At 40.4% G+C, this 27,934-nt stretch overlaps 1 protein-coding gene across 2 annotated transcripts; it reads left to right on the top strand.

Annotated features, from left to right (window-relative positions):
- The first annotated feature begins 1,301 nt into the window (after positions 1 to 1,301).
- Positions 1,302 to 27,934, top strand: Morf4l1 (mortality factor 4 like 1). 2 transcript variants are annotated; one of them, XM_008823390.1, is made up of 13 exons: positions 1,302 to 1,586; positions 7,691 to 7,737; positions 9,966 to 10,033; positions 13,828 to 13,944; positions 15,263 to 15,349; positions 16,676 to 16,756; positions 20,785 to 20,810; positions 21,255 to 21,343; positions 22,317 to 22,418; positions 23,077 to 23,165; positions 23,501 to 23,673; positions 25,065 to 25,149; positions 27,189 to 27,934. In XM_008823390.1, exons 1-13 carry the CDS (start codon positions 1,547 to 1,549, stop codon positions 27,271 to 27,273), a joined length of 1,089 nt encoding a protein of 362 aa, XP_008821612.1. In that variant the 5' UTR covers positions 1,302 to 1,546; the 3' UTR covers positions 27,274 to 27,934. The 2 variants fall into 2 exon arrangements, with proteins under 2 accessions (XP_008821612.1, XP_008821615.1); XM_008823393.2 differs by lacking the exon at positions 13,828 to 13,944 and having other exon boundaries at positions 27,189 to 27,929.

Genomic DNA, 27,934 nt, shown 5'->3' with positions numbered 1-27,934 from the left:
GGAGAAACTAGAGTAAGATAAATGGAAGTTGGTGTTTAGAACTGGTGGGGTTACAAAGCCTGTTCCAGAGAAGGTTTAGAAAAGCCTTAGATGGGGCTGGAGAGATGGCTTAGTGATAGAATATGTAAATTGCAGAAGAGCCACAAGCCTCATTGGGGAAAGCCATAAATCCCTTAAAGTGTCTAAATGGCCCTATATTGTCTAACCGCTGAGCCGTCTCTCCAGCCCCCTCTTTCTTTTTTTTAAAAAAATATTTTTTTACGGGGCTGGAGAGACGGCTCAGCAGTTAAGAACACTGGATGTTCTTGCAGAATACCCTGGTTCGAATCCCAGCACCCACATAGCAGCTAACAACTGTCCCAAGGGATCCGACAGCCTCTTCTGACCTCTGCAGGCATTGCACAGACAAGGGTGCACTTACCCTACATGCAGGCCATACACGCACACATATTTTTTAAAAAATTAAAATAAGAAAAAATTAAAATTAAAAAAGAAAGAAAGAAAGGCCTTGGAGGGGACTGAAGGGTGGCTCAGCGGGCAAAAGCTTTTGCCATCAAGCCTAACGACCTGAGTTCGATCCCCTCGGACAAACAGCATTAACCCCTCCCCGCCCCATGAGTAAAGTAGGCTGGAGACTGCAAGAACTTTAAATACCAGGTTAAAGATTTTAGAATTTGTCTCTCAATTAATAGCTCTAAGCCTTTGTATGTAACTCTTACAATTCTATGGGCATGATGTTATCTACTTCTGAACAGGGGAAGAAATCTGGTCAGACTGTGTGTACATTCAATACTGGCTCAAAGAAATGTGACGACAAGAAGGGCCTGGCTAGATCTGGTAGGGAACTCCGACCTTGGCATTAATCAGGTTTGTCTCCTTCAGAAGCTGGAACCTACAAATGGCCCTGGGCCCGGATCAAAAACCGAGCCGAGCATCTTGATTCGGACCCCTTCCCGGGCCAGCCTCTAGCTACATGACTTCCCCGAAGCTTTCTTGGGCAGACGATGCTGGTAATGCCGGGGAACGCAGGTTTAGACACAGTCCTGTCTCCTCAGGCCTCTTCAAAGACCGCATATTTGTGGCCTTGTTTGTACATAGGAATCCGCTCCGAGCCTTTCCATCCTTTTATCGCCAGCCAGTGATGGACTTCTTTATTCCTCCTAGTCACCTGCCCCCTCTTTAGTAACTCAGAAAGTCAAATCTGGGTTTTAATGAGCCCCTGGGGATGGGTCCTCAGGGGTGGGGGAAGGGCGTCTCCCGCCCCCTCCCCCACGGGGCTGCCACTCTGGGGAGGAGGGACTACGAATCCCGGCGTGCCCTGGGGCGGCACGGGCGCAGACTTGGGAGCGCGGCGCGCAGCTGTTGGCTGAGGCGGTGGCTGCGCGGGTCGCAGTGCTGTGAGGTCTGGCGGCGCTGGCAAATCCGGCCCAGGATGTAGAGCTGGCTGTGCCTGACGGCGCATCTGACGCGAAGTTGGGTGGGGTAGAGAGTAGGGGGCGGTAGTCGGGGGTGGTGGGAGAAGGAGGAGGCGGCGAATCGTTTATAAATGGCGCCCAAGCAAGACCCCAAGCCTAAATTCCAAGAGGGTGAGTGCGTGGCTTTGGAAAGTGGGACCTGACGGTGCGGGGGACGGCAACGGGCTCAGGGCGGTGGAGGCTCGGGGTTCGCGGGCGGCGCAAGTCGAGCCCCGGGAAGCGGCGGCCCGCGCTTTGTGCAGGGAAGGCGCATTGCGGAGGGCTGTGGGGGCGCGTCCTCTGAGGGAAGCGCTTTATGGAACGAAGGGGCTGCTGTGGCGTTGGCGACCGGGACGCCCAGCCCCGGCCGTGGCGGTGTTTGTTTTTCTAAGCGGAGAATCAGCTCGTTGTGGGAGGTGGCGGACGACTTGCGGTTAGGAAGTGATGTGGCGTGGGGGAGGGGAGCAGCGGGCTCCGGGCGCGCCGCTGACGCGCGATCCCGCGTCGCGTGGACCATCCTGGCTGGAGGGTCGGGGCCGCCGGACACCCTGGGGCTGTCTCCACGGGGTTCTGTGGAACCGTAGAGTTGGGGCGTCGGGGGTGGTCTGCACCCCGTGGCGCGATGACTGCGTTGTAAGATGGCCGCGACAAGATGGCAGCGCCATCATGGCTGTGGCGTCGCGCAGCTTCGCTCAGCGCAGCGCCCCCTTGCTCCCGAACCTCGTGCTCGCCTCGGAGGGCTGGGTGGGGACGACTGACCGGGAGCCGCCTCTAGGCATCCTTTTGCTTGCCCGGGAGCGCAGTGCCAAGATCCTGCTTGTGCTCCCCAGCGCGGCCGCACGAGCGAGGCTAAAACGACCTCGGTTTAAGTGTCGAAGTGCATGGCCTTCATGTCATTTTTCAATTCACTTGCTTGACTGGTTGCAATACTTTTAATATTCGATGAACGACGATTTGAAAGCTTTTATTAATTGACTTGATCGACGAGAGTTGCTGATAAATGATCCTTCTAGTGAAAAGCATTTCTTACAATTCTGGTGGAGGTTTAATAGTAAAACTGCAAACACGAAGAGCCATCTAAACCTATCATCCCTGTGATGTTTGTTCTAGTTACTGTAAATGCCATGTTCTGCTTTCATATTTGTTGTTTTTAGGGATGTTTAAACTTTAATGCGCTAGAACTTAGATTCATAAACCCTACACGTAAACATCTTGTAATTGTATGGTGTGTTTAAAGGGTATTCTACGGGTTTGGGGTGGTGATTTTGATACTTTTCTCCACTGTAAGAAGTTGTGATTCATAATTATTTTGCTAGGTGTTTTCGAGAAAGTGTATTTTGTTGTATTTTGTGCATTTTGTTGGTCTGAGGGCCTGGGGAGATGATTCTAAAGTGCTTGTCCGTGGTGAGCATGAGGGCCTAAGATTGAATCCTAGCCACCCAAATAAGTGTGTAAACTCTGCGCTGGGGCAGAGGGGAAGTCAGGTAGGTCTCTGGAGCTCTTTGGCCAACCAGCCTAGTTAATTGGTGAGTGATGGTCTCAAAAAATGCTGCACGGGTGCTCAGCGGTTAAGAGCGCTGGCTGCTCTTGCAGAGGACCTGGGTTGGGTTCCCAGCACCTACACGGCGGCCAACAACTATCTGTCACTCCAGTTCTAGGGAATCTGACGTCCTCTTCTGAACTCCCGGGGCATTGCATACACTGGTGCACTTACTCTGGTAAAGCACTAATACACATAAAATAAAAAGAAATCATTAAGAAAAAATACTGTGGGGGCGCTGGAGAGATGGCTCAGCGGTTAAGAGCACTGGCTACTCTTGGGAGGTTCTGGGTTCAGTCCCCAGAACCCATATGGCGGCTAACAAACTGTCCGAAACTCCAGTTTCTCTCTCTTCTGGCCTCTGTGTGCATTATACGACGTGGGTGCATGCAGGCAATATACTCACACATAAAGTAAAAAATAATACGGTATGAAGAGCCACCGGGGAAGACAACAGACATAGACTTTAGCTTCCATGCACACCAATATGGTACACACACACACTGCAGTTTTGATAACCCTACCAACAGAGTTGATTTTTATTCTAACACAGTGTGTTTTTATGTATTTATTAGAACATTCTGAGAGGTTCATCAGCTTTCCCAGGTTTTGTCATAGCACAAAAACTTGATAGGAGCTTGAAATCAAGGATAGCTGCTCTGGAGGAAGTGCTTTCTCTGTAAACAAGAGGTTGGCAAACGGCAAACCAGAAATTCCAACGTTGGTAATATAATTGGAGGTCTAGGAACAAAGGTAGCCCCCAGGCCAGGTTATGAAATCTTTGTAATTCACTGTACTTATCCTTACTTGCTAGCTTGATCTCCAGGTGTAACTTGGTGTGGTGGCACACACCTATAATCCAAGCAGCACTAGGAAGGCAGAGGCAAGAGGATGACTCTGGCCTGTCCAAGTTCCAGATCCTGTCTCAGAAAACGAACAAACAAAACCCAAACTAAAGTGTACAGCTATCTTTTAAAAAATTATTTTATAGGGCTGGAGAGATGGCTCAGTGATTAAAAGCACTGGCTATTGCAGGGGGCCTGGGTTCTTTTCCCATATGGTGTTATCAGTAACTTCAGTTCCAGGGGATCTGACGCCCTCTTCTGACCTCTGCAGGCACGGCACAACATGAGTGCACTTACAGACATTCAGGTAACACTCATACACATAAAAACAAATAAAATGTTCAATGTTCAGAGAACATCTTAAAAGGAAAAATATTAATGCTAATGGGATTAATTTGAAAATCTGTAGAATTGGTAGACTGGTAGTCTTTCCCCTTGAAAGATAGTGGATATATCTAATTCATTGTGTGTGGGGGGGGCTTGAATTAAGGGAGTGCTGTCCCTAAGCAAGTCCAAGCTAATGAGGAGACAGAGAATTGGAATCTCATTAATCTTGAATTTGACAGCCCAGAGCGGGATTATTATTGTAGTTTGAGACTAGAAAGGATTAAAGGTGGATAGAGAAACTATGTGATGTGGTGGTTTGCCATTTATTTCTCCAGGCTTTCTGTCCATCTTCACTTGTATCCTGACTCATACAAGCTAGCTGTATATGTTTTTTTTCAGAATTCAAAGGGCTTTAGTGTCATTGGTTTTTGGCTGAAGTAGTCAAGGGGAAAAAAGGGTAAGGTATTGTAGAGTACCTTGAAAAAGGTACCTGGAGAGTGAAATTATGAATTACACATCTGATCTTTGGTGCTGTTTATTTATGGTGCCTCTAAATTATTAGAATGATTTACCTATTTTGATCTTAGTCCTGGACTGTTTGGAAAAAGTTTGGTCAATTTTCTAGTCTCCACCTTTATTCAGGCCTGGCATAGATCCAGTGGCACAAGATTTTTATGGAGAACTTTGATTTAAAAGTTACTGAGAGGGGGGCTGGAGAGATGGCTCAGCGGTTAAGAACACTGGTTGTTCTTGAAGAAGACCCAGGTTTGAATCCCAGTACCCACATGGCAGCTAACAACTGTCTTTAACTCCAGTTCCAGGGGATCCAGTGGCCTCTTCTGTCCTCTGTGGGTATTGTATGACATGGGTGCACTTAACACACATGTAAGCAATACATTGATACACATAAAAATAATAAATAAAATATTTAAAAAAAATAAAAGTTACTGGGAGGTTCTAATAATAAAAGTCTGGTGAAACTTGGAAATAATTAAGCTTCAAAAACCACTCCAGCTGTTGTGTATGTAGCTCAGTTGGTAGAGTGTTTGCTTAGCATGCACAAAGCCCTGGGTTCATTGGGTGTGATGGCAGGCTGGTTACGCTTAGGAGATGGGCAGAAATTAAAAATTATCATAGCCTGGGCTCAATGAGATCCTGTCTCAAAACAAAACTAAGCAAAAACAACAATAAAAACACTCTAGAAGATTCTTCGTAAGACTTGAGGATCCATTACAGACATCATGGATGGATAACATTCTGAATCAGTTTCACTTCTACTTTTACATATTTATCTTATGTTCCACTAGTAGTGAACTTAAATATTTCTCTGATGGTCTGTATCTCACATTATTATTATGCTTTTCTACATATGTTGTTTCTACCATCTGGAGTGTAAACACTCCCAAATAGCTCATCGGTTCTCCTTACCTACTTAATTGGAAGAAAAGTAGGGAAAAAAGTGCAGGAAGCCATACAAACCTATTTGCTCACCTCCTCTAGGCGTTCCTTATTAATTGATGTGGCACAGGGCGGGGGGGGGCACAAGTGTTGGTAGGTATGTTGTACAATAACTATTTCAGATTAAAGATAGAACTTGTCATTTTTGCAGACATGGCCACTATGCTTTAAAGTCCACCACATTTCCCCTTTTTTGGAGATAGGGTTTCACTAATGTAGCTCTGGGTGGCCTGGAACTAAAAGAGATCAGCTTGCCGCTGCCTCTTTCTAGGACTAAAGACATAAGCCACCACACCCTGCCTACAATAATTTTTAATGGTGAAACACATAAGTTTTTTTTTTCAGCATTGGACTAGTAGATTAAATTTTATAGCTAAAAGAACTGACCCTGTTAGTTGCCTTATAATGTGTTGAAAGCAGGTGGACTGAAAATAATGTGTGAGATATACTAATATAATCAAATGCAGCCTGGAATGTTAGCACAAATCACCTGTCCAATTTGTTTGCGTATAGATGATGTCCAAGTTGTAGTCTAACCTGGGATTTTATTTGGTCTTAAAAGTACTGATGGTAGGCTCAACATAGGGTTAAGTTCTCAAGATCAGGATTGTTTTATCTGTTCATTGAAACAGCCTAGTGCCCAGAATACTGAGGAATCTTAAACATGGGGGAAGGATGATTTAAAAAACAATCCAATCATTTCTGATACATGTTGAAAATTTTTGTTTTTTGATCTTTTTGAGACAGGGTCTCCCTGTAGCCCCAGCTTGCCTGGAACTATGTAGACCCAGCTGATCTGAAACTCAGAGATCCATCCGGCTGCCTCTGACTGCCTCCTGAGTGCTGGGCGTGTGCCACCATGCCCTGCCTTATTTTTTAATTTTTAAAAAATACTTCATTTTGGGGGGCTGGAGAGATGACTCAGCAGTTAAGAATACTGACTGTTCTTGCAGAAGACCTGGGTTCAAATCCCAGCACCCACATGGCAGCTAACAACCATTCATTAACTCCAGTTCCAGGGCTCCGACAGTCTCTTCTGTCCTCCTCGGGCACTGCATGACACCGGTGCACTTACATGCAGACAATACACACATACACATAAAATAAAAATAATAAAATATTTTAAAAAATACTTCATTTTTGTTTTATGTGTATGAGTGTATTGCCTGCATGTATGTAAGTGCACCTGTGTTGTGCAGTGCCAGAGGAGGTCAGAAGAGAGAGTCAGATTCTCTCGGAACTGGAGTTAATGAATGGTTGTTAGCTACTGGGAATTGAACATAGGGCGGGCCTCTGCAAGAACAACTTGTGCTCTTAACTGCAGAGCCATCTCTCCAGCCCCATGTTGAAAGTTTAATGTGTATTTACTCGGTAAAAGAAAACATAGGTCAATCAGGTGACTGACTACATTTAGACACCTGGGGAAGAACACTAAAAAAATTAAAATTTCCAGATCATTAGAACAGTCTAGCCAATCGTACTTTGATAGGTAACAGTAGATTTTTTTTTTTAGGTGATAAATTTTTTAAATGAGTAGGATTTTGGTTTTGTTTTGTCTTTTTGAGACGGTCTCCGTAGCCTCAGCTGGCCTGGAACTTGCTATGTAGACCAGGCTGGCCATGATGCCTGCCTCTGCCTCATGAGTACTGGGAAGAAATGCGTGCTCCATCACATCAAACATTTTTAAAGACAAGGTCTCACTATATAGCCCTGGTACATTGTATCTGGCCTACAACTGAAGATGTAGACCAAGCTATGTATACCAAGCTACATACTGCTCAGAGATCCACCTGCCTCTGCCTCTGAAGTGCTGGGATTAAAGTGTGTGCCACCACACCCACCTTTAAATTTTAAGTTCGTTTTTGTTGTTCACCTTGGTTACTAAGGTAGGATAATGGTAAAGTTTGTTCTGATGTATTCATATACAATCTGACCCATTTTCCTTTTACTGGGACTACTATTATAATCAAGTATAGTGGCTCTTGGATTCTATCTGTTTATATATGGCAAACAACTCAAAATTAACCATGTGTTTTTTTGTTTTTGTTTTTGTTTTTTTTTAATAGGTGAGCGAGTGCTGTGCTTTCATGGGCCTCTTCTTTATGAAGCAAAGGTATGGAACCTACTTTCTTCTTGAGAAAGTGGCCAAAAGTGCTGGTTAAATCTGACTTTTTAATACCAAATTGTAGTGTTTTCTTATTGGGTATGTAGTAAGAGTATTGCCTTTTTTCATAGGTTCATAGATCTTCCCATCTTCTCCTTTTGAGTTTCTTACTGCTTGCTTGGTGGATGGAATAAGTGAAGACATTGCTATTCTCTTCTTTTCTTAGCTGACCATGGGCCCATTGGTGGAAATAGCATTTGAGTTAATAGAAGGTGAAGGTTGGTTGTTTGTAACAAATAGCATTTTGTAGTTAATGACTTGTGAAAAACAATACCAAAGTTATTTTATATGTGTGTTTGATGCGTGCATGTGAAAAGTATGTGCATATTTGTGTGTGTGAGTGCAGGTGTGCATATGCCACTTAACAAGTATGGAGGTCAGAGGACAACTTCAGGTGCCATATCCTCCCACCTTGTTATTTTTCTCCCTGTAGCCCCAGCTGGCCTGGAACTCTCATTATGTAGACCAGGCTGGCCTTGAACTCACAGAGATCTGCCTGCTTCTGCCTCCCCTATGCTGGGATTCAAGGCGTGAGCCACCATGATTTTTTTTTATGCGCATGAATGTATTGCCTGCATGTATGTAAGTATACTTAAGTTATGCAGTATGCTCCTGAGTCATGTTTTGCCCGCAGAGGTCAGATGAATTCCCCTGGAACTAGAGTTATGGATGGTTATTAGCTGCCATGTAGGTGCTAGGAATTGAACGTGGGTCCTCAGCAAGAAACTATTGTTCTTTTTGTTTGCCTCCAGTGAACATCTTGAAATCCAAAATCAGATAATCATAATGTGCCATTGTGATTTTCCTCTGAATGCTTAGGTTGCCTACTTAAAATTTTTTTTTATTTTATGTGTATGAGTGTTTTGCCTGCATGTATGTGTGTGTACCACACGCACCCACAGAGGCCAGAGAGGACATTGGATCCCCCAGAACTGGAGCTAAGGACAGTTGCTACGCACCATGTGGGTGCTGGGAATCAAAGCTAGGTCCTTTGAAGAACAACCAGTGCTCTCAACTGCTGAACCATCTCTACAGCCCCATTTGGCTACTTTTAAAGAGATTAAAAAAAAAAAAAATTAGTTTTCTTAAATCAGCATATTGTCATAGGCTAATGAGATTTGTTTTTTGAAATAAATTTGCTCTTAGCTAGAGTTTGAGAAGAGCACAAATAAAGTATAGGCTTCCTGAATTGACCTTGGATAGCTGACTTGCCAATTTATAGTGACCTCTTTTTAAATTCTACTTCTTAGCTTTGTGTTAGGCCTTTTGTTCCTTTCTTTGTATTTATTTCAAATTTATTTTTATTTTATGTGTATGAATGCTTTGCATGCATGTATGAGAACCATGTGTGTGCAATGCCTACGGAGCCAGAGAGGGTGTCAGATCCTCTGGTACTGAGTTAACAGATGGTCGTTAGCTGCCAGTGGATGCTGGGAACTAAATCTGGGTCCTCTATAAGAGTAGTCAGTGCTCTTTAAGTGCTGAGCTATCTCTCCATCCCCTGGCCTTTTGTTTCTAAATTGCAATTTTGTAGCAGTATATAATAATTTTATACAGAGAAGGTGCCCTATGTGCTATAATATCTGCAGTATCAAATAATTCAGTCCAGACTTCTTTATATTAAAATAGGCACACATGTCATTAGGATTCAAATTTGCTTTTGTCTCTAATAAATGATAAAATTACATGAAGACAAAAAATGTTTTAAAAAATTTCTTTTGTTATTAGTTAATTTTTGTTTTTATACCTTTTTTTTTTTTGGAGACAGGGTCTTACTCTGTAGCCCATGCTGGCTTAGAATTTATGGCAATCGCTGGGCATAGTGGCCTACACCTTTAATCCTAGCAGAGGTAGGCAGATCTATGAGTTCAAGGCCAGCTGGGGTTACAGGGAGACCCTGTCTCAAAAAGGAAAAAAAGAATTCATGGCAGCTTTCTTACCTCAGCTTTTCCAGTGCTAGGCTTGCAGACTTATTTTACTGTACCTGACTCTGTATACCTGTTTCGTATACCTGTATATTTAGGATTATGTAAAAATGTCTTTGGTGACAAGGAGAAGGTGTAATAAACTGGTTATGAGGATGTCTTTGAATGATTGGATACCTTATAATCATCCAGTGAATTCATGTTTGTTGGGGGAAAAGAAAGTTTCTAAGTGAATTTTTCTTTTTATTTCAGTGCGTAAAGGTTGCCATAAAGGACAAACAAGTGAAATACTTTATTCATTACAGTGGTTGGAATAAAAAGTGAGTATTGGCTCTTTCAGAGCATTTTTGTATAACTGCACCATAGCACAGCATATATTGAAACAAGGGTAAGTTAGAGAATTCAGCTATTCTGTCTGTACTTGATTCTTGGAGTATTTCTTGTATTGTTGTGTAATGTTGTGTAGTGAAGCTTGACCAACTATCCTGGTTGAATGAGTGGTAGGTCAGCATACCTTTTTATGTATGGTGTATATTTTAGGATAGCCTGAATTTTTTTTTGGTCTGAGCATAAACCAAATGACTTTGAGCAGTTCTACTCAAAATTGAGCAGAGAAGAGAGAAAAGGGGAACATTGTGTTTTGGGAATACTGAGAGTTTTGAACGATTTTTTTAATTTTTTTGTCTTTTTGAGACAGGGTTCCCTATAACCTCAGATGGCCTGGAACTCACTATGTAGACAGATTGGCCTTGAACTCACAGAGATCTATCCGCCTGCCTCTGGCTGCCTCCCGAGTGCTGAGATTAAAGGCGTGCATTACCACGCTCAGCTACAGAATCTAATTTTCCACTGTCTTTGGAACTCTTTGTCTTTGTCAGTAACAGGTCTTTCTCCTGGAGGCATATAGTAACCCCGCCTAATAAATTATCTAGGCCTTTTTAATGTGTTTTTTTTTTTAAAATTTTTTTTTTTTTTTTTTTTTTTTTTTTTTTTTTTGTGGGGTGAGCTTTTTGAGAGGATCTCCCTATAGCCACAGCAGGCCTGGAACTCTTCTTTGTAGACCAGTAGATCAGGCTGACCTTGCGCTCAGAGATCTACCTGCCTCTGGTTGCCTCCCTAATCCCTGGCCTCTTAGTTTTGTTAATGGTTCTTTGCCCTTTAAAGATGATGTTGCAAGCAAGAAATTGCTTTCTGTTAATACTTAGTGCTTTGAGTCACCTGACCCCAGATTCTGGTACCTTTTTACATGGGAACAATGCTATCTACTCTTGATATAGGAGTATTTTTTTGTGTGTGTGTTAAATTTACTGTGGCTTTGGTTTTATTTTATACAGTTCGTTCCTTATCCAGTGGATCATCCAGTTAATTCTGCTTCTTGGTTAGGGTTTTTTTTTTTTTTCTACATTAAACAATGTTTTAGCCGAGAATACCAGTCTTTTAACTTCTTCCGTTAGTATAATTGTAGAAAGGCCACAATCTAAAATACATTTTCTGTTAATGGTCAGTAAGTAATACCAAGTATCTCAGGGTGACCCCATAGTCTTGTGTTAAGAAATTTGGACCTAATGGAGAAAACTATCTTTTGCTGTTGTAGAAGCAGATTAATGACTTTTAAACCAGGTATGGTGATGTACACCTGTATCCCAGTATGATGGAGACAGAATGATCAGGAGTTCAAAGCCAGGCTGGGTTACATGAGACCATTTCTCTAAAACAAAAAAGAGAAATGAACAAATTATAATTAAAATTGATTCTTACAGCCAGGAAGCAGGAAAGTTTATCTTATGACTTCTAGAGTGTCTCTGCATGTTAAAAAGTGTACTGAGGGCCTGGAGAGATGGCTCAACAGTTAAGAGCACTGACTGCTTTTGCAGAGGGACCTGGATTCGATTCCCAGCACCCACGTAGCGGCTACGAACTGTCCTTAACTCCAGTTCCAGAGGAAGCCTTCTTCTGACCTCTGCAGCCTTGCATGACACGGGTGCACTCACATACATGCAGGCGATACACTCATACACATAAACTAAAAATAATAAATATTTTTTTAAAAGGGTACTGAAAAACTGAATTTTTTCCAATATGCATTTTTAATTGAATTTTGTGCATTTCATTCATCTTAATCATATTTAGGCCTTCCCTAGCTGTAGCTACATCTCCCATAGCCCTCCCACCGAATTTAATGCATTCTGTTATATACGTTACTGAGTCAAGTTTGTGTCCTTAGGTGTTCCTTGGTATGAGTTTATCCACTGGAGCCTAGTCATTCTGTCTAGCATCATTCCCTTAAAGAAGACCAACTCCCCTTTAGAAAAATAAAAAAAAATTTTTTTTTGAAATAGAGTCTCACTGTGTAGCCCTGGCTGGCCTGGAACCTGTTTATATAGACCAGGCTGGCCTGAAACTCAAGAGATTCGCCTGCCTCTGCTTCAGCCTTCAAGGGCTGGGATTAAAGGTATATACCACCATGTCTGACTGAATTTCCATTTTTAATAGTTATTAGGCTTTTATTTTACATGGTGATATTCTGCTGAGACCCTGGTAAAATGTTATGATGAGGGATCTATTTTCTACAAGAAATAAAATGTCCTTATGCATATTGTGAATGGGAAAGTTAAAGCCTATGCAGAATAAGAAAGGAAAACCCAAAGCACATTCATTGGGTGGCAGGTCCCCCCCCCCCCTTTTTTTTTTTTTAAAAAGAATTTAGAATTTGTTGAGTAAGGTGATAACTTTAATCCCAGCAGAGGTGGGGATCTCTGAGTTTGAGGCCAGCCTGACCTACAACCTATATAGAGTTCCAGGCCAACAAGAGCTATATAATAAGAGTGTTCCAAGAAAAAAATGGAATTTTACTTTAGTAGCTGTGAATGTAGCTTTTTGTTTGTTTGGTTGTTTTTTTTTTTTGAGACAGTGTCTTTCTGTAGTCTCAGTTGTCCTGGAACTCTTTGTAGACCAGGCTGGCCTTGATCTCACAGAAATACCCATCTGCCTCTGCCTTCCAATTACTGCGTCATGCCTGATGTGAATATAGCTTTTATGCTCAACTTTTTTCATGTATAATAATTTGCATAAAACTATACATGGATGTATATAGGTCTTTATTTTAGGTAGCTTTTCTTTTTAGATTGTCATAAATTATGAAAATATCAAAGGCTTGAATTTTCTGGCTTTACTGATTCAAAAACTAGTATTTCTTTTGTATTATAATCCATGATAGAAGTTACTGGTAACTTTTAAGTAAATGTTTCTCTTTGGGGAAATATGGGAAAATGACAATAGGCATTACAGTTTTTTTTTGTTTAAATACCTGTCTTTGCAGTGTTATGGGGGAAAATGAGATATCCTAGATATCTCTTTGTGGTTTACCTGGTATATAAACACAGAATTTTAAAGAAGTCATCTTAACCTTTAGAAAATATTTAGAAGTGATTTTTCCCTCCAAAGGGCAAGAAGTTCTTTAAAAGCCTGTCAAGTATATTGTGTGCTTATTTAATTTTGCCCATTTCATTTCTCTTGGTTTCAGCAAGGATTTTCAACTCTTTGCTTACAAGCTCTTGGAGCGACTTGGTAAATTGGTGGTCAAGGTGCTTGTTTAGTTAGATGTGTTTTATATCTGAGGGTGAAGGAAGTTTTAAGGTTTTAAAATTGAACCTCAACAATTAAAAGTTAGCACCCTTTGATTTTGAGAGAATAGGGATATAGATTTTTTTTTTTTAAGTGCTTCATGTAGAGATTTTCATAAATTACATTTAAAGATGTGGTTCAATGATAGACCTCTTGCATAGCATTCACAGAGCCCTGGGCTCATCCCTTAGTACCAAAAAAATAAAAGATCGTTGCTCAGAAAATGGTTTGTAGGACACTTTTTAAAAACACTCGTATGGCAAAGTTCCCATTTTAAACTGGAATTTTCTTAAACAATTTAAATACACTTTTTTTTTTTTTTTTTTGAATCACAGTATATATTAAGATACTTCTAAATTTTCAAAAACCTTATTTGGATTTGTTGACACAGACATTAAAATACTCAATTTGTAAGTGAATCTTGATAAAGCTTAAGCTAAATTCTGCACCTAGTTACTGAGAATACTTTGTACTATGCTGTCTGTATCAGAAGTGCTGTGAGGCCCAGGCGCTCTGAAAAAACTTTGAAGACACGTGAGGATATTGTAGCCCTTTTTCCTGTTCCTGAAGGAGCTCCCTCAGTACACCACCCCCTCCTGACCTCTAGGTAAATGCATGTTTTAAAGTTTTCTTTAGGAAATCATGTTGAGGAATGTTTTTTATTTATTTATTTTTCCTTTTGGCTATACTCTATAAGAGGTCAGAGGTGAGAAATCATTAAGTAAAAGATTGCCTCAAGAATATACCTGATTGTGTGACTAAAGGAGCTCCATCAGCAGGAGAAAAGACTGATTTTGCGCAAAAGTTAGTTTGCTCACAAAATTCACCATTCCCTTAGAAAGTTTTGTTCTCCTATACACATCAGCAAAAGGCTTGCTTTGAAGAGGCAGATGCCTTGCCAACAATTAAAATAGTGATTCTACACTTTAGTGTTTAGGAAGTCTTCTAGATAGCTTTGAAAGTTGGTATACTTGTTTGTGAGTAGATGAAAATGAAGAATGGGGTAATGTGATAAACCACTGTAAGACTATAATGTACAAACTTAGCCTAGTCGTCTGTATGGTGAGTATTATAGAATTTATTATGTTTTTGATATGCATTTAGTGTTTATCTGTGAGGGATGTTCTTAAGTGTTTTAGTTCTCTAATTATATGAGAATAGTTGCTATTGTTTACCTCTCTTTATACTGATGAAAGTAAGGCAGAGTCCTGTAACTTTGCTGTTGCATATCTAACTAGTCATTTAATTATTTAAATAAGATTATTATAGACTTCTGTGCTTTATCATTGCCAGTTTAAAAGTTTGAAGGTAATACTTTAATTCTGAAAGGCTAATTAATGACTTAGAAACTCTTAGTTAAGTGCCTTATTTTGGGCCATTTCTAAAAATTATTTGAATAATTTACATAATATTTGGAATGTTACTTCTGATAACAGTGAAATTTGTCATCTCACTAGAATACAGCTTTGCTTAGGTTTTCCTTTTAGTTGAGAACAGATTTGCAGTGGCAGCTCATCAAATTATTATGTTGGGCATAGTTGGTGCATGCCTATAATCCCAGAAGTTTGGATTCTGAGGCCATGTTACCATGAGTTCAAGGCCAGGTTAGAATACATATTAAGACCCTATCTCAAAAAGACCCCCCCCAAAACTAGGGCCAATAACATGGCTTAGTGAGTAAAAGATAATTGCCACCAAGCCTGATGAACTAACCATCTCTTTTGAGTTGTGCTCTGACCGCCACATATGTACTGTCGCACATATTTGTACACATACACGCCACACAAATATTTAAAAAGCCCGCATATGTTAATTTAGGGAATTCCAAAGTTTCACCTCTTGGATCTTTAAAAGTTAATTGGAAGAGAGCATCTAGACTGAAATGAAAGTATATTTCACAGTTATTTTTAACTTCTGTTTTTCAGTTGGGATGAATGGGTTCCAGAAAGCAGAGTACTCAAATATGTGGACACCAATCTGCAGAAACAGCGAGAACTTCAAAAGGCCAATCAGTAAGTTTGTTGTGAGAAGTGAATTTAGAGGACAGGCTTGGATTGTGCTGCTGGCTGACTACCTGCCTACCTATTGTCAGTAAATCATTTTTGGTACCTGTCAATTTCTTTGTTAAAGCTGGGGCTTCAAGTAGTTAGATAAGCATTTTCTCTCGTTTTTTTTTTTTTTTTTTGGTCTTTTTTTGAGACAGGGTTTCCCTGTAGCCCCAGCTTGCAATTCGCTATGTAGACCAGGCTGTCCTTCAACTCACAGAGATCCCTGTGCCTCTGCCTCCTGAATTCTAGAATTAAAGGTGTTTGCCACCATGCCCTTCTACGTCCTCTCATTTTTGGGTCTATCTTTAGAGCTTGGTAGAAAAACAGCAGAAAGTTCTTGGAAATTGCTGTAGATGCAAGCTCACTAAATACCTTGTTTTAGCTCTTTGATGGTATGGAAGACGAAGTTAACTGGTGGGGGAAACATTAATTTTATTCGTCTCTGAAAGCATATTAAGGAATAAAAGGACCCTAAAGATTATGGTCTATTAGTTCTTTTTTAAATTTAAAGCTGAAATATGTATTTAAAAAGTTGAAATTGGGCTGGAAAGTGATTTAACACTTCCTGTTCTTCCAGAGGACCCAGGTTCGATTCCTAGCACCCATGTGGCCAACAACCATCCTTAACTCCAGTTCAAGGGGATTCTACATCCTCTTTTGGCCTCTGTGGGCATTGTACACATGTGCTCCACTTACATACATGCAGGCAAAATACTTCGACACATAAAATAAAAATATTTTAAAAAGTTGAAATTATAACATTGAGTCATTAAAATAAGACATTGGGATTAGTAAATCCCAAAACAAAAGTAAAAATGAACTTTCGAATTTATGAGACAACATCTGTTAGTTATATTTGTTACATTGACTTTAATTTTGGAGGATATGGAAGAGCCAGATCTCAGGCCTTCCTTGTGCTTTTTTTTTCTAATTTTTTTTTTTTTTTTAAATTAAATGACTCTAGTATTTTTTACATTTTCTTTATTTCGTGTGTGGGTGTGCTGTGGCACCTATGTGGTCAGTGAACAATACAGTTTTTTCTTCGCCTCATGGGTTTTGGGGGTTGAACTTAGGTTCTCAGGCTTGGAAGCAAGTGCCTTTACCTTTGAGCCATCTGACCAGCCCTCTGCTTGCTTTCTTGAATCTTTGATTTCTATATAGCTTTTGACTTGGGATTATGTATAGAGGCTTAGACCTCAATTTAAATACAAAATTCTGGTAGTCTCAAACTAGCACAGTTTTTTTCCACATAAGTACTTATTTTATGACTTTCTGAAATCATTTTTGCAGGGAACAGTATGCAGAGGGCAAGATGAGAGGGGCTGCTCCAGGAAAGAAGACATCTGGTCTGCAGCAGAAAAATGTTGAAGTGTAAGATGCTCTTGGTTTCAATACTGCATTTTCTTTATAAGTAATTCAGATGTAATTCAAATTCAGTCTTCATCATGTGTTACATACTTTGTTGAAAATGGGAACTTTGTTGGAACTTAACTGTCAGTGAGACTCCCACTTCTCCGATGTCAGGTTGTTACAGTAATTAGAAATTCATTTTATTTGATTTTCCTTGTAGAATGGACATACTAAAATATACTGTCTTGGGGCTGGAGAGGTGGCTCAGTGAATTAAAAACACTGTTCTTATAGAGGACCTATTTGATTCCCAGCACCCTCATGGCAGCAAACAACAGTCTGTAACTCCAGTTCCAGGGGATCTGATGCCCTCTTCTGACCTCTTTGGGCATTGTGTGACACAGGTGCATTTACATGCAGGCAGTACACTTACACAGTAAAAATAATAAAATATTTAAAAATATACTCTTAACGTACAGTTAATGGTGTTAAATGCATCCACGTCCTTTCAAGTTAAATGTGAATGTACATATTTTATTTTACAAAGGTAGTATTGAATTGTCAGAAAGTCATAAATTTTGAGGTGATATTTTGGTAAGGGTTATATTTTCAGTGCTAAATATATATATATATATATTTATATATATGATAACTTAACTCATGAACTCTAAATTTTAGAGCATCTTGGTAATGAGTGTATAGAATGAGAGTCATGCACATATGTGTTGTGTGTCTCTGAGAGTGTATGTACTTAAAAGTGGATGTGGGCGTGATAATGACTACATGATCTTGAAGATCACGACACAAAAAGCCAGGCATGGTGGCAAACACTTTTAATAATCTTCGCACATAGGAGGCAGAGGCAGGCAGGTATCTGTGATCTAGGCCATTCTGGTCTACATACTGAGTTCCAGGCCACCAGCTGAGGCTGTAGAGTGACCTTGTTCACCCCCGCCCAAAACAAAAGGATTATAATGCAAGAACATAAAGGCATGGTCTTACTGTGTAGACTAGGCTGGACCAGAATTTAAGGGATCTGCCTCTGCCAAATACTGCTGTTTGCATGTGCATGGGTATAAGGTCATACACTGGATCATGGGCAACATACCATCAGCCATATTCCTAAAGAAAAATAACTCTTGTCCAGCAGTAATTAACTGCATATAGCTTCTCAGCTAAAGGAGGGGCCAGATGCTGGAGTGTTGACTATGTTTGGGGTCCGAGGCAGTCCCCAAATTGACCACTCGGATACTGAGTCTCAGTAAACAGAAGTGCTTTATTGAGGCCAACTGGCTGGGAACACAGATGGTCTCGGGAGCTGTACTGTCAACCTGAGCAGTGAAAACACAGGGCTTTTAAGCAGAAAACCCACAAAAACCACAAAGCAGGAAATATCCATAGAAACTATACACAGAATAACCAGGAAAGGATTGGCCAGAGACTTTACCTATACAGCCATTGGCTATCTTACTTAGGGCAGAACGTTCTTTCTCTTCTGCCCCAGATTATTCCCATAGAGACCATACACAGATGTATCAAGTATACTGTCATTGGCTAGCTTACTTGCTGCAGAACGTTCTATCTCTTCTGCCCCAGACCATTTCCATAGAAATCATAAACAGATACCAGGAAAGGGTTTGAACAATGAAGGGAATTTCCAAAGTCAGGTGGAGGGCAGCTTTTTCTCAGAGGATAGGGAGGGGGTCTGAGGGGCACTCTCCTTCAACTGAGTTTATCTTGTGCAGGTCTTGTATAGGTACCAACTACTGTGAGTTCATGGGTGCAACAGCCATGTCATGTTCAGAGGACAGCATTTCACAGCACTCTTAACTGCCCTCCATCCAGCTTTTACATTCTTTGCACTTTGAAATGTTCCTTGAGACATTGGTGTGAGTAGGAATTTGATAAAGGTGTCCAAATTAGGGCTGAGCATTCACAGTCAGTTATGAGTCTACAAAAGAAGCTTCTTGACTAAGGTTGAGAACAACACAAATCAATGAGTATGAATATTTAGAAGGCAATTGTAACATGACCGCTTAGCAAAACAGCAATTGTAGGTTACCCCTAGGGCCTATATTCTCCCTAGCCATGGGTTTTTGACCAGGTTTACAATACCAGGCATGAATTCTCTTCTGTAGCTGAGGCTCAAATCTAATTTGTAAGCAGTTGGTCACTTCCCCTTTAACAGTCATGCCATTATTGTGCAATGGACACATCTTGCTTGGCAGGTTGGTATTGTAGTTCACAGGGTCTAGCATTGGGTAAGACCTTAGATGTCTTTTCTCCCCCAGTGGCCTGCATGGCACATTTTGGCACTATGAAAGCTAGCTAGTTAGGGAGTTTCTTGGTCAGTTCCAGATTGATTTCTCTTCTTTCAACCAAAGTGTGTGTTGTTTTTAGCAATAGGATCTTACCTTCTAGCTATGGTGGACAACCAAGAGCAATGGCAATAGCCTGTGTTGTTTTGGAGGATTCTGGCGCCTCTCTGACCTAATAACTTTCAGGGTAGTAGCTCATGCTTGGCTCTGAGATTTTTGTTTAGTTAACCCATGTTTTCTGGGGGAGCCTCATTGTCTATCCATGCAGGGTAGGGTGCCTCCTTTCACCTCCCCTCTTTTTTCCTAGAGCTTGTATGTTTTAATTAATGAAGTAGTGGGTTTCTATGGAGTTCTTTTTTGGTCTTTTTGACACAGGGTCTCCCTGTAGCCCCAGCTGGCCTGGAACTCACTATGTAGACCAGGCTGGCCTTGAACTCTGCAAAGATCCTCCTGCCTCTGCCTCCCAAGTTCTGGGATTAAAGGCGTGTGCCACCACACCTGGCCCTTTATGAGTTTATGAGTTTTTTGTTGTTTTTTTTTTTTAATACATCCTCAGTTTGGGTTAACCTACTTGCCCTGATCCGGGGAGATGGCTTGCTGAGTGTGATAAGCTAGATGGAGAGAGAGTGCTTGCTATTCTATCAGAAGACCTGAGTTCAATTCATATCACCCAGGTTGGGTGGCTCAAAACTGCCTGTAACTTCAGCTCCAGGGGGTTCCAATGCCATGTAAATGGCCACTGTGGGCACTCACCCACACATGGACACTCACACATGCATTAAACATATGAAGTTTTGGGGCTGGAGAGATGGCTGAGCAGTTAAGAGCTGGTTGCTCTTGCAGAGGATCCAGGTTTGATTACTAGCACCCATGTGGTGGTAACAATTGTCTGTTGCTCCAGTTCCAGGGGATCTGACAACCTCTTCTGACCTCTGGGGGCATTGTATGACATGAGTGCACTCACATATGTGCAGGCAATACACTCATACACATAAAATAAATAATGAATACAATAAATTTTTTTTTAAAAAAATGAAGCCTTAGCCAGGTGTGGTGGCATGTGCCTTTAATTCCACAGAGTTTGAGCCCAGCCTGGTCTACATAGCAAGTTCCAGACCAGCTGAGGCTACAGGGAGACCCTGCCTCAAAAAGACCAAACTAATAATAGTAATAATAATAAAGGAAGTCTTTAAGAAAAAGAGAACAAAAAGACCAAAAAAAGCAAAAAGAAAAAAACCCGGACATGGTGGTACACGCCTTAGTCCCAGCACTCAGGAGGCAGAGGCAGGTGGATCTCTCAGTTCTAGGCCAGCCGAGACTACTGGGAGACCCTGTCTCAAAAAGACCACGAAATCAAGATTGTTTGGGGGGTGGGTGAGCAGGAGCTGTAGAGATGGCTCAGTAGTTGAGAGTACTGGCTTCTCTTGCAGAGGACCTGGGTTTGGTTCCCAGCCTCCACATGGCAGCTGACAACGGCAACTGTCTGAAGCCCCCCGCTTTGGCATGCGCAGGTGCACTTACATATATGCAGGCAAAACATTCATACATATAAAGTAAAAGTAAAATAAAGATTGTTTGGGGATGCAAACTTACAGAAAAAACCTTTGAAATTTTTGATAAATAATTTAATAGGCTCATTTTTCTCAAAAAGGCTGTATTTCTCTGAATTTAACCCTAATAAAAGAGAATTAAAGTTTTTCTAGAAATAATTATCTTTTCTTTTTCTTTTCAGGAAAACAAAAAAGAATAAGCAAAAAAGTAAGAAACTGAATTTTTAAAAATCGATCATTCTTTATAAAACATTTTGAATTCACCATTTTAAAAGTTGTGACATTTAATAAGCATATTTATTGATCTCAAATACAGGTCTCACAGCAAGTGTTGCAGATATGTACATAGTGGTGACCTAACTGAGCTTTTTGCCACCTGTAAGGTTTAGTTATTTTCACCTGCTTTAGTCTTAATGACTTCTGAGAAGATAGCATTTTGAATAAATGAGAGATGGGGATATTACTAAATATTGCCTATAAAATGTTTGATAGAACCATTCATAAAAGGTTCATTTTTGGCAAGAATATGATTCTTTAACTTGGATTTTAATAATTTGTATAATGGGGAAATATAGCTTATATCAAGAGACTCTACTGTGAAGAATTTCTTAGTTAACTAACACTACCCCAACTCCCCACACCAATTTTGTAGCACCTGGAAATGGAGATGGTGGCAGTACCAGTGAGACCCCTCAGCCTCCTCGGAAGAAAAGAGCCCGGGTAGACCCTACTGTTGAAAATGTGAGTTTGCTTTTCTTTTTAGGGGGAGGGGTAGGGGCTGGAGTGTAGGCAGGCTGGCCTAAAATTAAAATGCCTGAACCTCTTTCTCTGCTTCCCAGGATTTGGGGATTTAGGTGTACCATCATGCCCAACTCACGCCCTTTCCTCCTTTTTACTCCTTTCCTTTCCTTTTAATTTCTGAAGCTGAGATTAAAAACCTATGGGATATGTATAGACGGTGGTGTTTTGGGTAGGTTTTAAAGACTTGGTTAGAAATCAGTACATGAGCTGGGAGGGATGTAACACAGTTGATACAACCCACACTTTGCTTAACATGCACAATGTCTCCTGGGCATTGGCCCACAGAAAGAAGTACAGTTAATGATTTTATGAAATAAAAATGTACTTTATTTTTTTTTGTTGTTGTTGTTAATGTTTTTGAAACAAGGTAGCTTAGGCTGATCTGAAACTTGTGTAGTTGAGAATGACCTTAAATTCCTGAATCTACTCCTGGGATTACAGGCATGCACCACCACACCCAATTATGTACTGCAGGTCAGACCCAGGGGTTCATGCATGCTAGGCAATCAAGCTATCAACTGAACTCCCAGCCTTAAAAATGTACCTTTAAAGATTGCAGTGTGGATAATCATTTGGGGGTCAATTCCATTTCCAGAAGAGGAAGAAATTCTCTGAAGGAAATTCCCTAAAGAAAATGCACTGAGCTACTGACTCAATTATATTCTTTTTTCCTAGCCTTATTATTTCATGTTCTATTTATTTCAACATTCCCTTCTTTATGAATGGCTATTTATGCCTAGTGACTCTAAAGGTCAAAAGAGAAGAGTTCTGTTAAGCAAGAGTGTTTTTATTTTTATTTTAAAAAATGTTTTATTTTTATGTGTATGAGTGTATTGCCTGCATGTGTGTAAGTGCACTCGTGTTGTGCAGTGCCCTCAGAGGTCAGAAGAATACCTTGGCTTTTTCTGTTTAGGAAGAAACATTTATGAACAGAGTTGAAGTTAAAGTAAAGATTCCTGAAGAGCTGAAACCATGGCTTGTTGATGACTGGGACTTGATCACCAGACAGAAACAGGTAAACTATGCAGTATGTTCTAGCAAAAAGAAAAAGGCCTGAACCTTGATGATTGATAGGTATTTTAGTATAAATTTGAGTGATTGTCAAAAGCTGCATCCATGGAGCTCCCTGCAAGATTTGAAGGCTGATGAGCTATTGGGAAATTTAAATTAGCTTTCTGAGTCTTCTAAGTTTTTTTACTTCTTTAGCCTTGGAGCCTGTGTCCTCTCCCTTGGAGGGAGTGGTTCAATTCTGAAGATACTGCTTTACAATATGGGAGTATAGACTAGAATGTCATAGAGTTCAGTTATCTAAATCCACAAGGAGAAACTCGGGCAAACTAATGCATTTAAATTGACAGATGGCAGAGGTGCAGCAAGGAGTGATGGGGAAGAGAGCAGCGCTGCTAAAGGTGTATGCAACTTGGGATTCATTGATGTAGTTTGAATTTGGTTCGGATTATACAGCTGGATCTGAGATGCCAGAATTCAAACTGTGGCTCTACCCACATAATATTTGCAATCTTGAACACATTTCTTGACTGTTCTGTGCTTTATGGTCTACTTTTATAGGAGGAATTCCTCAGATTATTTATCAGGTGATTTTTGTTTTGAGCATAAAACCCCAATGTAATTTTTCTTAAAAATATTTGTGTTCAAAATTTTTTTTTCCATAGCTGTTTTATCTTCCTGCCAAGAAGAATGTGGATTCCATTCTGGAGGATTATGCAAATTATAAGAAATCTCGAGGAAACACAGATAATAAGTAAGAATAAACCCCTTTGAATATACCCAAACATATAAAGTACTATTTTAAGCAAAATTTAAACTATGATGTGTGGGTACTTACTACATAAGCATTAAAATTTTAAACGTTTTGAAGGTATAAATACCATTCTTAGAGGGTTTTAGTTTTCTGATCTCTCCTTTGCATAATTTTGAAATTGAGTCCCTTGTTAAATCCCTTTGTTTGAGAGACAAAGGTCTCAGCAGTAGTTCATTGCCGTTAGTCCGGCTTTTTAACTCCTTACCTTCATGTCCTTCTCAGAAAGAAAATGTTTTGAAAGTAAAAATGTTTTTGTTTGTTTTGTTGTTAATCAGGGAGTATGCTGTTAATGAAGTTGTGGCAGGGATAAAGGAGTACTTCAATGTAATGTTGGGCACTCAGCTACTCTACAAATTTGAGAGACCACAGTATGCTGAAATTCTTGCAGATCATCCTGATGCACCCATGTCCCAGGTGTATGGAGCACCACATTTACTGAGATTATTTGGTAATATTTTATTATTTTATTATTTTTATTTCTTATGAGTATATTCCCTACATGTATGTAAGTGCACCTGTGTCATGCAATGCCAGAGGTCAGAAAGAGTATGAACTCCATGGAACTGGAGTTATGGATACAATTGTTAGTCATCATGTGGGTGTTGGAAATTGAACCTGGGTCCTCTGCAAGAACAGCCAGTGCTCTTAACTACTGAGCCATCTCTCCAGCCCCAAGAAGACTTCTGGGGGGAGGGCAGGTTTTTTTTGAGACAAGAGTCTCCCTATAGCTACTGCTGGCCTGGAACTTGTTATGAAGCCCAGACTGTCCTTAATCTAAGAGAGATCAGAGATCTCCCCCAACCTCTGCTTTTCAAGTTCTGGGATTAAAGACATGCACCACCACTCCTGGCAACCCAAGAAGCCTTTTAAAAAATGAGATTTTACTTTTCTTTTCCTAAGCCTTTAATAATTGATTTTTTTGGTGTTTCCTAAATGAGGAAGAGTTTAAATTAACAACTTTCTAAAACATGACTATTCCAGTTTGATTTTTTTTGTTTGTTTGTTTTTTTGTTTTTTTGTATTTTTGAGTGTCTCCCTGTAGCCTGGCCTGGAACTAGCTGTGTAGACCAGGCTAGCCTTGAACTCACAGAGATCGACCTGCCTCTGCTTCCTGTTCAGCTTTTTATAATTTTTAAAAACTTATTTTTTGATTTTATTTTTCTTTTATGTGTATGAGTGTTTTACCTGCATGTATATAAGTGCATCAAGTGTGTGTACTGCCACTGATGCAGAAGAGGGCATTGAATCCATCAGAACTAGAGTTATGGAGGGTTGTCAGCTGTCATGTGAGCCTGGTTAAGAGCAGCCAATGCTCTTAATGGCTGAGCGATCTTTCCAGTCCCCCTTTCTATAAATTTTTATCTAAAAGTGGTGTTTTTTTGGGGGGGAGGTGTGGCAGTGGTTGGTTGATTTTATTTTATTTTTATTTTTTGTCTTTTGAGACAGGCAGGGTCTCACTATATAGCACTGGCTGGCCTGCCTGGTACTTGCTATGTAGACCAGGCTATCTTTAAGAAATAAGAGTTGACTCATTATTAGCAGGACTGGGGAGATAGCTCAGTCTGTAAAATGTTTACTACACAAGCGAGTAAGCCTGAAGACCACCACCCCCCAATCACATGAAAAGGCTGGGTATGGTGGTGCATGCTTAAATCCCAATTGCTGGGGAGGCAGAGATGGGGGGAGGGAGGTTCCTGGTTCTCCTTGGCTGTCCTAGCTTAATTGGTGAGCTCAGGCCAGTGAGAGAGACACTTTCTATTTTGGATCATTTTTATAGTTAAAAAATATATGGTTATTGAGTTGCTTTGGATATAACTTTAAATTCTTCTATTCAAATAGTACGAATTGGAGCGATGTTGGCCTATACACCTCTGGATGAGAAAAGCCTTGCTTTATTACTGAATTATCTTCATGATTTCCTCAAGTAAGTTTAATTGAACTTAGAAGTAAGTATTTATATATTATATACTTAAAACTGTGTGATATGCCAGGCGTGGTGGTGCACACCTTTAATCCCAGTACTCGGGAGGCAGAGGCAGGCGGATCTCTGTGAGTTCAAGGCCAGCCTAGTCTATATAGTGAGTTCCAGGACAGCTGGGGCTACAGGGAGACCCTGTCTCAAAAAGACCCCCCCCCCAAAAAAAAAAACTGTGTGATAGGAAAAATTGGCACAAAAAATAACTAAAACAGGTACTGTTACTGGTATGGATGTCAATAAGACAGAACAATGTAAGTAAGCATATGTGAGAATTCAGAAAAGATGGAGTAGACATGCAGTTGCAGTAGGGGAAGTGGAGTGGGTAAGTCTCCAAACTGTTAAGATAATGAAGAAAAAATGTATGGTAATTTTGTAGTTTTACAGTCACATGTGTTAAAGGACTGGCATCTTTTAATCTGAAGAATTCTTACTTTCTAAGAAAAAGCTAATCAAATGTCTTGGAATATGCCTATTATGCCAGACTTGGGAAGTTAAGGCAGGATCATAAATTTGAGGGTAGCTGGGGCTACATAGCCAATCCTTATTCTAAAAAGAAAAAGGTAGAAAGATAAACTGCTAAATAAATAACAGGCCATAGGAGCAAAGAAATAGCAACTTAAAGGACATTGAGTTCTAGGCTGGCTAGCACTACATAGTGAGACCCTGTTTCCAAAAAGTCTAAACTATTGGGTATGGTGGCCTCACCTGTTATCTCAGCACTTGGGAGGCTGAGGCAGGAGGATCTTTGATTTTTGCAGTCAACCTGGGCTTCATAATGAGACCTATCCAAAAAAATGATGCCAAACAATATAGTAAAAATACCTTTTGACACGTTAGCTAAGTTTTAAACGATTGAAGATAAGTTGCTCTAAGTACACTGACAAGGAAAACTATTCCTCCGTTAGTTGAAGAAAACAGTTGTAGTAGAAGGAAATGCTATAATTCTCATTTGGAGAGAAACATTTACATCTGGAAAAGACTGAAATTTATTTCTAGAATATAGATAGTAGTTAACATAGTAGACTATTTCTTGGACTTTACTGTATTGGAATGAAGGGTTTTTTGAGTTGGTGATATATGACCTTGCTCTATCAGTGGTGTTTTCTCTGGATCCCAGGTTTGTTTGTTTTGTTTTATTTTTTTGTCTTTTTAAGACAAGAGTCCCCCTGTAGTTGCAGCTGGCCTTGCTGGCCTTGAACTCAGAGATTCACCTGCCCCTGCCTCTTGAGTGCTGGGGCTAAAGACATGAGCCACCACATCCTGCCCCAATTTCTCTCTCTCTCTCTCACTCTCTCTCTCTCTCTCTCTCTCTCTCTCTCTCTCTCTCTCTCTCTCTCTCTCATTTCCTCTCAATTCTCTCATTTCCTTCTCTCTCTCTCTCTCTCTCTAATGAAGTTTTTTGAAACAGGGTCTCCCTGTAGCCTGAGCTGGCCTGGAACTCACCGTGTAGACCAGGCTGGCCTTTAACTCACAGAGATCCACCTGCCTCTGCCTCCCAAGTGCTGGGATTAAAGGTGTGCGTAACTACGCCCAGCACAATTTCTTTTATGATACAGAAGTATATTACTGTTTCACATTTCATGCCCCTTTATTTCAAGTTTTAACTTGAGATTTACTTGTACACTTCTTGTACTGAATTGAACCGTTTACTCAGGTTGAAGACAACTGTTCTTTGTTATTTAGAAAAAGGAGCCAGGCATGGTGGTGCACGCCTTTAGTCCCAGCAAGTGGATCTATCTCTGTGAGTTCAAGGCCAGCCAGGTATACATAGTGAATTCCAGGCCAGCTGGGGCTACAGGGAGACCCTGTTTTAAGAAGAACCCCCACCTCCAAAAAAAAAAAAGAATTGTTAATGATGCGATTTTGCTCTGGGATAGTGATTCTTAGAGTATTTTAAGGAAGTGTTTTGTGGCTTCTGTATATATGTAAGAAGCGGTTTGTGTCAATTTTTAAAAATTTACCATGAAGTAACATTTTATTTTTAGATACCTGGCGAAGAATTCTGCAACTTTGTTTAGCGCCAGCGATTACGAAGTGGCGCCTCCTGAGTACCATCGGAAAGCTGTGTGAGCATTTGCTCTCACTGCTTGTGTTTGGATCAGTAAACACAGTTTGGTTCTTAGTCCTTCTCTTGTACAAACAATGTACTTTGAAGATGTTAGTGTAACAGAATTGCTGTTTGTTTTCTGTTTGATTTTAAACAGAGAAAATAAAAGGAGTCACTGCTCCTTTTCTCTTTTTTTCTCTTTTCTTTTTCTTCATTTCAAAATTTCTACCAGTGTACTCAGTGATGGACAACAGAGACATGCCGTAGAGCGTTTATTGCCTAGTTGACAAAGCTGCTTTTGAATGCTGGTGGTTCTGTTCCTTTGACACTACGCACTTTTATAATATGTGTTAATGCTATATGACAAAATGCTCTGATTCCTAGTGCCAAAGGTTCAATTCAGTGTATATAACTGAACACTCATCCATTTGTGCTCTTTTTTTTTTTTAAATGGTGCTTAAAGAGCCCATCCTTTGCAAGTCATCCATGTTGTTCTTTAGGCATTTTATCTTTGCTCAATTGTTGAAGAATGGTGGCTTGTTTCATGGTTTTTGTATTTGTGTCTAATGCACGTTTTAACACGATAGACGCAATGCATTGTGTAGCTACAGTTTTATGGAAAAGTAAATCTTGTAGGAGTTGTTTTTCAGATCTTCAATAAATGTTTTCTTTAAATTTCCAAGA

The sequence above is a fragment of the Nannospalax galili genome, unplaced genomic scaffold (genome assembly GCF_000622305.1).
Source record: "Nannospalax galili isolate Female #2095 unplaced genomic scaffold, S.galili_v1.0 scaffold28, whole genome shotgun sequence".
NCBI lineage: Eukaryota > Metazoa > Chordata > Mammalia > Rodentia > Spalacidae > Nannospalax > Nannospalax galili.
The sequence above is the reverse complement of the archived record's forward strand: the minus strand, read 5'-3'. Positions and strand labels throughout refer to the sequence as shown.

What these genes read in the sequence shown, in the direction of transcription:
- Morf4l1 (XM_008823390.1), top strand. Translation starts at nt 1,547, where the DNA reads ATGGCGCCCAAGCAAGACCCCAAGCCTAAATTCCAAGAGG. An exon ending in AAAAAAGAATAAGCAAAAAA is followed by an intron (nt 20,811 to 21,254) that starts GTAAGAAACTGA and finishes CCAATTTTGTAG; the next exon opens with CACCTGGAAATGGAGATGGT. An exon ending in CGAGGAAACACAGATAATAA is followed by an intron (nt 23,166 to 23,500) that starts GTAAGAATAAAC and finishes GTTGTTAATCAG; the next exon opens with GGAGTATGCTGTTAATGAAG.